This window comes from Mus caroli, chromosome 15 (genome assembly GCF_900094665.2).
Source record: "Mus caroli chromosome 15, CAROLI_EIJ_v1.1, whole genome shotgun sequence".
NCBI lineage: Eukaryota > Metazoa > Chordata > Mammalia > Rodentia > Muridae > Mus > Mus caroli.
The window spans coordinates 5,194,372-5,206,177 of NC_034584.1; the positions used below are offsets into that span (position 1 = coordinate 5,194,372).

Here is an 11,806-nt window from a genome sequence, read left to right on the forward strand (position 1 = left end):
TCGAACTCAGAAATCCGCCTGCCTCTGCCTCCCAAGTGCTGGGATTAAAGGCGTGCGCCATCACGCCCTGCAGTTTCTTTGTGAGGTGATGAAAATGCTCTAAAATTGATTGTCATTATGACTATGCAACTTTGTGAACACAGTAAAGGCCACTACACTGTAGACTTTCACCTGTATGTACCAATAAAGTGTGTGCATGTGAATGCTTTTCTAACCAACCTAAAAACTACGTGCAACAACAAAAAACAATCTAAGGCTATTGATAACAAGAAGAAATTTTAGAAGATTCATATAAATGAAGTAAGTTGATTTTCAACTGTGAAGTAAGTTTCTTTCACTTAAGGTATCCGGCAAAACCATATAGATGACAATTTTGGCAGCAAAGTATGTTCTAACAATCGAAGGTCTGACACACTTTGATACAATCACATCTGCCATATAAGGAAGATGTGTTCACTGGATGGATGGATGGGGCACTTCCCAAGCATCTGATCTCATTCCCTAAAGGTCAGGTGCTTATTTAATGGTAAATCATATTTGGCTGCACGGCATGTCCCTACAGAACACCTGTGCTCCATGAGGCATATGCAGATTCTTTCAGGTAAAATAAAATGACACCCTGTGCCCACTTCAGAGGAGGAAAAACAATAGATTAAAGGTAGTAGATCAAATTGTCTCACTATTAAGAGGTTTTTTTTCACTATAACATTTCCTTCATCCATCCATCCATCCATCGCTCTAGGTTTTCTAAATACTAACAGAAAGGAACTCAGCAGCTCTGAAACATTATACCTACAAGATATTGGAAAACCGAAATTGTTAATCATACTTAGATTTAATAGCTTTACATTCATGGAAAATTAAGCTTTGTACTTCATAGGAGTTACACATTCCCATGGCAAATACTTCTTAATATAGAATTCAAAACAGTCGGGTTTTCCTTTCTTTTGAAACAGGTTTTCTCTGCATAGCCTTCGATATCCTGGAAGTCCTGGAACCTGCTCTGTAGACCAGACTGGCTTCCAACTCATAGAAATCCACCTGCCTCTGCCTCCTAAATGTTCAAGGTATGTGCCATCGCCTCCTGGCGATGATAAGATGATATAAACATTTTAATTGTTTTCACAACAATGCTATGCATTTTTATTTTGCTTAGGTATTGCGACAGTAAAGTCTGGCTTGTTTGGTGGGGTTCAATCAAAGGAATGAGTAGGATAGTTAATCATTAGGTCAAGACAAGACTAAAATTCTAGCCTCAAGTGAAAAGGAGCCAAGAGAGAAATATAACAGAGGAGCTACTACTGCCTCCATTTTTTTCATAAATACTCAGTGTGGGGTATAAAGATGCTGACACCAGGGGTCTGTTTTCTATATTGATGCCTATATTTCAATTTTGGAAATTTCTGCAATACATTCTGAGGTAGTCAGCCCTAAGATAATAACAGACCAGCTTGCAGCACGCCCTTAAAACAATGTGTTCAAATTGCACATATTGCAATTCAGTTCAACTAGAAACTATTCAGTGTTGGCAAATTCAGGTCATGTTTTTTAATCAATCATTTCAAACATGCAAGGCATTAGAACAATTAAACGAAGTACCTTCACTTGTACTTTCCAAAACTAAGCCTAGTGTATTTGCTTTGATGGCCTTAACTCATTTCCTTAACTACCATAGCTACTCCAGGGAGAAGATCCTTGCTTTCCAGTGGAGCCAGCCAGGACAACTTTTTGCCAGGTCTGAAGGCTAAGCTGGATCTTGGAGGGGTCAAGGGTCTTCAGTGGGGCTGGGGAAGAAGTCGTGTCAAAGGGTGAAGCACCTGAGGGGGAAGAGTGAAATACTGAGGGCACTGAAATATCGAAAGAGGAAACTGTCAGGGGGGCAGTGGATCACACAGCTAGCACAGAGCTTTGGGAAGTCTGTCAAGGGTCCTGTTTGCCTTGCCAAGAAATTGTTAGGCAATGCAAAGAACAAACAAGGCAAATGCAGTATTCTCTCAAAGCCTTTGTGAGAACAGGGGGCAGATGGTGTTGCAGTAACTATGAAATAGAACCTGCTAGAGCAAAAGTAGGGGGAAGCCAGGGATGGCTTCCTGGGAGAGGGAGCAACTGAACTAATTAGGGATGGACCCAAACAGCAACACTGGTGACCATAGGTCTGGAAACCAGAGAACAATTCTATAGAAACTATAGCATGGTAACTCTCAACCCTAAGTCCACAGTGGAACCACCTTGAGAACTATTAAGCAAATGTCAATTTTGGGGGTCCCATTTTTTGATCAGGTAATTGAAAAACTTGTGGGAAGAGTGATTTGGGGTGTGTGCAGTCTCCAGAGGGTGTGATGAATCTGAATGGGGCAGTGAGTCTTCTCAGATCATGAGCTCTGGATGTCAGAAGACCTAAGACAGTTATGACGGTTAGGTGTCACCGGCAACTTGACACAACCAAGAATCATCCGGCAAGACAGCCTCGGTGAGGGACCATGAGTTGGATTTGGATGTTAAGGCAGAGGTTGAGTTTGCCCCAAGAAGTGAGCCAGGAAGACTCTGTTGGAGTAGCTGTGCTTACTCCCAGTGGAATCCAGGGTGCTCTACATGGGCTGATTTTTCTCAGGGAAGACCGGGAAGTTGTATAACCAATGATAATATTTAGAATTATGCAGCTGTGATCAAGGAAATCGAATCTCATGCTGCAGGGCAGAAACCAATTGCCTCTAGTGGTGAGGGAGGAATTCTCTCTGGCTCCATGCTGTTTCTGGATTAACTTTCTGGGTTATTTAATTTATTTTAATGGGAGAGTGGTCGCTGCAAGAATCATAGACAAAGGAGGCTTATGGAAGCCACAGTGGTTATTACAAGCCCACGAGCTTGAGTCCTCTGTTCTCACTGTTGTGTTTCTGTGTGTGCAATGAGTGGACAGCCCTTGCTGCTGCTGTTCTTGCTGTCATTAACTGAGCACATTCCAGGGGCCAGGCTGAACCTTCACACTGAGCCCACAACATGCACCCCACTATCTATGTTACAAAAAAAAAAAAAAAAGAGAAGCCTAAACATGCCCTGCTCTTTAGAGTGGTGCCTTTTATTCCAGCTAATGGAAATGAGAAGCCTGCCTTGAGTTCTTGTCCATTAGTACCCAGAGTATTCAAATTGGCTTTAGATACACGCCAGATACTTGGCAAACCAATAGTTCAAAATATTAAATTTCCCTTAACTGACCCTGGCTCTCATTTTTGCAGGCACTCAACATGCGTTTCAAAAGGCCAAGAATGAAGAATTGTCTAGCTCCGGTTTTTGGTTTTGACTCCTTGTGTTACATGACAAGATTTTAGTTGGTTGTGAAGTGTCGCTTTTCTGAATCCAGAGTGCCATAGTTTGAGGCAAAACGTTTACTGCTTTCATTTCCGTTATTTTCTCAGTTAGAAGAACCCTTTGCTGACAGTCCCAGCTTATCGGCTTTGTACATAGTCAATTCTTACCTCCAACAGGATTCACACTGATCTATGTATTTGCAAGGAAAATGTCTAAGTAATATTTAACCACAAGAGAGCCTGTCACACAGGGAAGGGGATTACGGGCAAGTGGTATTTTGTTTTTCTGGTTCTTTTAAAGTTTTGCTTGTTTTATTTTGGGTACAATGAGAACCATTAGTTTTACAAGGAAAAGTGAGTTCCAAGGCTCTCCTGTTCCTGGAAATGTCTGGGCAGAAACTGGACAACCATTTGGAAGGGAAACTGTAGGCAAGGGTGAACAACACCAGGGTTTCCCAATGAGAGGTAAATACAGGGTTCTAGAGGAAGAGAAACACTTTCCTCTTTTGTGTGAAATCAGACAGAAAGTGAGAAACCTCTTCTGTTAAATTACCCTTCCAGTCTTTGGGTCAGAGGAAAGAGAAAGCCCTCGGGGTTAGTACGCCTTACCATCTTATGACTGCTAATTATCTCTCTTTTCCTTCTTAAACTATGACAAGGAGGGTCTCAGCAGCAGTATCAAGTCAGGATGTCGTGGCATTATCACTCATTATCTCTTTCACATTCTTAGTAGCGATTTGAAGCAATGTAAAAATTGTGTTAACTTGAAAAAATTGTTTAAGGGTGGATATGAATGCCATCTTTGCTGGTAAACTCTAGAGCAGTTGACGTCAGGTGGGGAGATGCCTTGAATTAAGAACATCAGATTTGGAATCATATTCTAAAAGGTGAGCCAAGGGGAGGAGAAGGGTGGATATGATTTAAATACATTGTATACAGACAGGAAATTGCCAAAAAAAAAAAAAAAAAAAAAATCAACCAGATGGCCTCTTCCTTTTGGCACACGGAGAGAACCAGTGAAATTCGTTCTCTGAGAGTTTGCTCATGTACATTGTTTTGTGAGTTGAGGACTTTAGGGAGCCTCTCTCCATCTAAATGGATATACAGAATGGACCCCCTGTACATCAACTTAGGGACTTTTTCTTTAGGTACTTTATTCTTTTAGGTACTTTTATTTATTTATTTATTTTTAGGGACCTTATTCAGGTACCTCTGGTGCCTAGCTGAGTATATGACATAAAATAAAACTATGAATGAATGAATGAATGAATGAAACAAGATGAACTTCTTCTATTTTGTGATCCAACCTCTGGTACGCCCCAAACATAGGTTTCAAGCTGCTGCTATCATAAATGTGCCTAATATACCTCCCTCATCTCTTTCTCTTACACCATGTCCCATGAGAGACTGTCTGCCAAAAGCCTTTCCCTTACAGAAAACCAGGGCTGACAGAAAAGCTTTCCTGTGCTGACGGGTCTCAGGAAGATGAACACTTAGAATAAAAACACAAGAAAGCACCAATTTTTGAAAAAAAGAAAGGTTCAGGAGTAGGGCTAGCTATATTCACTCAATATAACCAGACATGGCATTTAATTATTATCCTGTGCGTTAAATCAGGCTAAGCCGGCCAAACCAACTCATATTTCTGGCATGAAATAGCTAGTTTGGCTGCTTATCCTGACCAAACCAATAGAAAATGGTGCCAAAGTCTTGTTTTATTGTGTGGGGGCGTTGGCATAGACCTATTCTTCTTGTTCAAGAAAAGGGGGGGGGGGGAAGGTACTTGAGTACAAATGTAGCCATTGGGCTTCCTCCCAGATTCTCACTGGAGCTTCTGGAATGCTAATACACACCAGGGATGTTTGGGAAGACAGGATTTCAACTCAGGACAAGAATGTGCCTCATGGAGCTTTAATGCCTCAGCTCACAAACACGAGTGTTTCAAGTACAAAAATCTGTCGCTGAGCTGTCTGGTAAGTTGGTCTGGGCACATAGTTCATCGGGAGAATGGGAGAGTGTTGGCCCGGCATGTACAAGGTACTGACTTTTGATGACTAGAACCACAACAAAGAAACAAATATTAAGAAATAAAGCATAATTTTGGTGTCTCTATGTGTTTTGGTATATTCTCTAGAATCTTTGAAAACTAAATGCAATAATTATTTTATTCAACTTAGTTTCCATCTTCACAGACCACCCCTCCCCCACCCCTGCCCTAAAGCTTTTGAACTTGAGAGAACTAAGGTGTAAAGCATTTTCCCTTTTTTTTTTTGGGGGGGGGGGTGGTTTTTTCGAGACAGGGTTTCTCTGTATAGCCCTGGCTGTCCTAGAACTCACTCTGTAGAGCAGGCTGGCCTCGAACTCAGAAATCCGCCTATCTCTGTCTCCCAAGTGCTGGGATTAAAGGCGTGTGCCACCACTGCCCAGTGACCTTTTGATTTCTTACTATGATGCTCTTGTCTGATACAAACAGAACAGTTAGGATCACACTCAGAAGATGGAGGGAAAAGCCTTTCCAATCACTGTTTGTTTAACAGTAATGAACATGGTGTCTGGTAGTGAATTCCACTGGAGGTGAACTATGTTTGGTTTAGGATTAACTGGTGGGGAAACCAGGTAACATAAAAACCAGTAAACGAGCCTGTGCTTTAACACTCGGATTTCAAGGGCTAACTGAACCAGGAGAAGTCCTTTGGTTGGCTACCTTGTCCTGTTTTGTGAATTTTGATCAAAACTGAAAACTCGGGAAGCTCTCTTAAAACCTTGGATAACTAAATTCTCTTGAACATTGGCCATGTTTCACTCTTGTGGACACATAGTGGCAACTTGTTAAGCTGATTAATTTTGTATTTCTCAAGTCTCAACAGCCTCCTTGCTCCACTTTGGGCCACATTATTCTACAGTGCAGTCAGACTCCACTTAATCATCTCACTTAGCCCAGCTCTCTCTCCTGTTGGAGAAAAATATTTCCCCGTATCCATGACTATCAAAGTAGGAAAACATAAAGTAGCCTGAAAGGGCATCTTCATGTATACACGTCACCCACTTGATGACTGCGAGCTTTGGGGACTGCTTTTTTTTCATTCTTGAATAATGGAGCCTTACTTTGCTACCTCCCAGGACAACGCATTTCCCCAGTAACATCTCCCAGTGGGCTCAGGGATCCTCTGGGGGCGAGGGACGGGGAGGTCTGTGTAATTTGCAAATATTTCCTCTTCTAGGTTCCCACTTTTGAATGTTTTGTATTTAAAGCCACAAAGGAAAGTCTCCGTGAGTCAATCAATCATCCAATTGGTCCTAAGTATCTGAGTTACTGTGTAGCCTGGGGACTCAGCCTGGGAGACGAACACTGCTAAAACATCTTTGGCTCAGCTAAATGCTGCTTCTAGGCCCTTTCCTTGACCCAGTCCTGAGAAAAAGGATAAAATTCCCTTAATGGTTCCATGTGACCACTCCCAACTTGCAACTAGGTTATGTTAAGCGCCCATTTTATATTGGTTGCTTGCAGCTTGCTAGTCTCTCTTCTTTCAAAACAAAAACAAAAACATCCATATTTTAAGTGTTGCTAATTTCTCCAATGTTTGACCAAAATTTTCTTTTTAACCAATGAAAGGAATCAGGATCAGTGTAACTTTTGTCTGAGAAATTATCCAACCAAAGCTCTTGTTCCTTTAATAAAGTTGGCTACTAAGTATCTAAATAAAACACAAGGGAATTCTGCTTCAGGGGAGAGGTCAAGTAAAACTGTTTCTAAAGTGAAACAATGTTTTTTTCCCTGTTGCACCAGGGGTTTCTGGGTGCGTCCCCCAGCCCATCAAATTTTTAGCACAATTGTGAGAAAGCAGAAACAGGGGTTTCACTATAGAAGTGACAGTAGAAAAGAATATGAACACACTCTGTGTCCAGAGAAAGACATTCTCAGCCTAGAAGTCAGCTGCTAGTGTTGATGTAGAGAGGGACTCACTGCCTCACTCAGTAAAATGGTGGATATGGGCTCGGACCTAATAGTGATTTCTACAAAGAGTTCCTCTTTAGAGAGAAATGGTTAATAAAATGAGAATGTGTCCCATGCCAACATTTAATAAAGCATTTGTAGTAAGAATTGTAGCTTCTATAATTACCCCTACTCAGCAACTGACCAGTCCAGTTTTGTAAACAGGTATGTCAAGGATGAGAGGACTGTTTTGTGGGCCATTTATCCTCCGCTCTGAGGTTGTGGACATGCAGTTACTTGTTTAAGGCCCTGGACAAGTGGAAGGCAGATCAGATCTGCAAGGCACCGAGGAGCACTCCGGCATAGTTTCTGTGCATGTCATAGCTAGCCCTCCAAGGTATGTAGCAGTCAGAGGGCTGCCCTATGACCTTTCAGATGCTCTGTGAAGTTCTTGTTACACGGAAAACTTGAAAGATTCTCTCCTTGAAAACCCAAGGGAAGAGGGAGAGGGATGCAGCTTGCACAGAAGTGCTCAAGGACAGTGACCACAGGTAAATAAAGAGGTCATTAGTACCTGAGGTCGGGGCTTTAGCTATAAACTCAGAAATCATTCTGCTGGGGAAAGGTTATGGAAATTCTCTAAGTCCGAGACGAGCAGTGGGGAAAGACAGAACAGTAGGTGGGAAGGAATGGATAGTATCATTTTTTCCCCCTGCAACTTTTTACCCTGTCTGTATTTGTCAACCATACAGCTAATGACTCTTCAAACTGTAAGCTGCTGCCTGCTGTCACACTAGAGAGACCCTATCCTGTGACGCTTCTGCTGGTTAAAGGTCAGTGTCGGTGGCAGAGTAGCCAACGGGGATATCTCCCACCCCCTCCCCGTTCTCCCACCGGTGTAAAAGGTAGTAGGGGGCGGATGGGGAAACTGGAGAAGGAAATGAAACCATGCGGGTACGCCAGGAAAAGGTAAGTGTTGGTGGCAGCGGAGTTGGTGAGTGTGTTGTGGCATTACCTCTTGATGAGGCTTCCAAGAAGGCTCCCGCTCATGTCCTGGTGGCTCTGAGAACAAGCATTCTTGCATCAATAGCTAATAGGCTGTCCAACCAGATGTTATCTGGGTGGGATAAGAGGGTGAGAAAACAGACCTGTTGTACGCTGTTGTCAACTACATCACTGTGGTCAGAGAAAGGCTGTTTGTGTGGTGTTTAGCAGGGCACCTCATTCACGGTGAGGCAGACCAGATTACGTGGCTGTTTAAATCCGTTTCCTCTTGTGATTGGTAAAAATGCAAGAGTTCATAATCATTCATGCATTAGCAAAGTCTCCTTGCCACCGTTTCCAAGGGACTTTTTCTTTTTCTTTTTTTTTTTCAAGAACAGAGCATGCATCCAGCAGAAACCTAAAGCATTGACTTTTCTAAGCGTTCTTTTGCAAAAAGCACACTTTAAATAGAAAGAAAGAAAGAAAGAAAGAAAGAAAGAAAGAAAGAAAGAAAGAAAGAAAGAAAGAAAAAGAAACCACACAGCGAAACCTGTCCGTGTCAGGTACCTGTGACGAGACTGGAGATGATCAGGGGCAAGACCAGCATCTGTAGCATCCTCATCAGAAGCTCCCCGGGGAACGAAAAGTACTTCACCTCGCGGTAGCTCATTTTATATGGTCGGAGGGCAAACCCAAGGATTGTACCTGCAGGGACAAAAGAGAAAGAGAGAGAAGGGAAAATGAGGCTTTTAAAACTAAGGCAACAGCTTCTGAAAAAGCGAGCAAGTATCTGGTGGGTGGTTCTTGCAAGTTTGACACGAGTAATTTATTTAAGCAGCAAATATTTATCCAGCATTGGGAGGGAGCAAGGGATGAATCTGTCTTTGCAGTCATTACGTGGAAGACTTTGTTGAGTCCATGCCTTCAAGTAGCATTTGAAGAAAAAAAGGCTTCTGGGCTGAGTAAATGAAAATGTCTTTGTCTACCTTGCATGCAGTGGGACCTGTTTTGACTGAACTTGGTGTATGTATGAAGACTGGGGCATAATTTACAGACAAATCTAACCGTCCCGAGGAAGATGAGATGGGAAGAAAAGGTCTCACCAGAAAGTTCCCAAAGAACAGCTGGCAGAACTGCATAAGCACTTATAAAAAAACAATGAGACTTTCCAGTTTCAAAACAAAAAACCAGAAAACCCTGGTGCTCACGTTGTTAATCTATGTGAGCATCACCCTGTCTGTACATACCACACTGTCTCTCTCACAGCCTGGTCTTGACATTGGCTTGGCGACTCTATTGTGTATACTCGCTAGTCGCTGACAAGAAGACTTTAAAATGAGCAACAAATTTTCCCCACAAATTTCCTGTTGAAAATTTGATGAGGAGTAGGTAGAGAGAAAAGAAAGTGATTCTCTCCTTAGCTTTCCTTCAGTCTAGAAACTTTGAAATGTTCTTTTAGAATAATAAACTCATACACAAGCTAGGTGACTCATGACACCTGCTGACATCCAGAAATTAATCCTAGTATCAAATACATTTACTCCCTCTCCTATTTCTTCAACTTACTTTCTTTGCCCAAGGGAATTTAGTCATTTCAGTATTGTAAATATTTTCAAACATTTGCCTTGAGTTGAGATTTCACTTTTTAAAAAGCCCAAGTAAACTATAGAGAAAATAAAATACCTAATATTGAAGTATTCTTAAAAAGCCAGAGGTCAGGGGCGGGAAAGGGGAGGAGTGAACCCAAAAGGTCCTTACGGAAACTAAACTTTCCCCATTTCTTATGAAATGGCTTCTCTGTCTTAAGAAATGGAACACAAAGTTCATTTGAATCTCTACTGCAACTCCAATTTCAGTTCTTGGGTCTCGGCAACCACTGCTATCCATTCTCCAACTTTAGACCGTGATGTTGTAATAAAAGGCACCTCGATGTATGTGACTAGAAAATCCTGTTGACCCAGGTCTCAGGAAATGTAAGACTAATAGGCAAGAGAGGAAAACACAGATAGCTGGAAGCAGAAGCTTAAATAAGAAGAAGGTAACTGAGGTTCCCTGAGCTCTTACTGTAAGCCAGGCATCGCCAGTACTTTGCTCCTGTTAGCAATTTAATCCCCACAACAATTTCAGGATGCTATCTCACAGTTTACCAGTTAAGAAATCTGATCTCAGTGAATGTAAAATTTGTCCAAAGTCAAGTATACCCAGGTGGCAGAGCAAAGACTCAAGGCCATGGCGTTTCCACTCAGGGCTCACGTTTTCAACCATCACTTCCTGCCTTTCATGATGAACTCCGTTAGTGGTCCATAGTGAGTTTATTTCTAGAATGTTCTGGTACATAATTTCATATATGGGTAGTGTGCAACTGACAAAGTCTCCTCGTTCTCCTAACTACCCAGTAGCTATTGAACAATGTACAGAAAGACACCCAGGGAGACAATGTCTCAGGAGATGATATCCTATGTGTACTGGCTGGTTTTGTGTGTCAACTTGACACAAGCTGGGGTTATCACAGAGAAAGGATCCTCCCTTGAGGAAATGCCTCCATGAGATCCAGCTGTAAGGCATTTTCTCAATTAGTGATCAAAGGTGGGAAGGCCCAGCCCATTGTGGGTAGTGCCATCCCTGGGCTGATAGTCCTGGGTTCTATAAGAGAGCAGGCTGAGACAGGCAGGGGAAGCAAGCCAGTAAGGAACATCCCTCCATGGCCTCTGCATCAGCTCCTGCTTCCTGACCTGCTTGAGTTCCAGTTCTGACTTCCTTTGTGGATGATCAGCAATGTGGAAGTGTAAGCTGAATAAACCCTTTCCTCCCCAACTTGCTTCTTGGTCATAGTGTTTTGTGCAAGAATAGAAACCCTGACAAGACACTGCATGCCTCCTTATAATTAATCAACAGACTGGTCCTGTTGGGCAGTGTAGCCTGGACATCAGTTCCTCTGGAGTGTGTCTCAGTTTCTTTGTAGGTTAGCATACAGAGTAACAGGTTCCGTTTGACACTTTCACACATACAGGCATTACCTTCACTCCCTGCTCTGCACCTCCAGTCCTGCCCAGGTCAGGTCCCCTTTTCCCTTTGGGTGTCACCGTCTTCTGCTTTCTTATATATGGATTTCATTTCCCTCTCTTCTCCCCTCCCAACTCTGAGGATCTCTTCCTTCCTCTCTTGAATCCTTTTCTAGTTTCATGACCTCTAGATTCTCAGTGTAAGCACACACACACACACACACACACCTCTGTTTCATATAAGAGGAAAATATAAAATTTGTTTTTCTGATCAGGCATAATTTCATTTCCATCCCTTTTCCTGAAAATATAATTTCATTTTTCTTTACAGACGAATGTAGTCCCATTGTGTATATGTACTCTCTATATTTTTTAATTCATCTGTTGCTGATGGACATCTAGATTGATTCCATTTCCATTTACTGGCTATTGAGAATGTTACAGCAGCAAATATGTATGTACCCTTATTTCTGTGATATGAGACCTTTTAAAAATCTCATTGAGCCGGGCGTGGTGGCGCACGCCTTTAATCCCAGCACTCGGGAGGCAGAGGCAGGCGGATTTCTGAGTTCGAGGCCAGC

At 42.3% G+C, this 11,806-nt stretch overlaps 1 protein-coding gene across 1 annotated transcript in view; it reads right to left on the reverse strand.

Moving 5' to 3' along the window:
* Positions 1–11,806, reverse strand: part of Slc1a3 (solute carrier family 1 member 3) — a 77,544-nt gene that overhangs the window by 44,969 nt on the left and 20,769 nt on the right. The window contains exon 3 of the mRNA XM_021183000.1: positions 8,791–8,928. Coding sequence (XP_021038659.1) covers positions 8,791–8,928 — 138 coding nt within the window. The remainder of the gene's footprint in view (positions 1–8,790; positions 8,929–11,806) is intronic.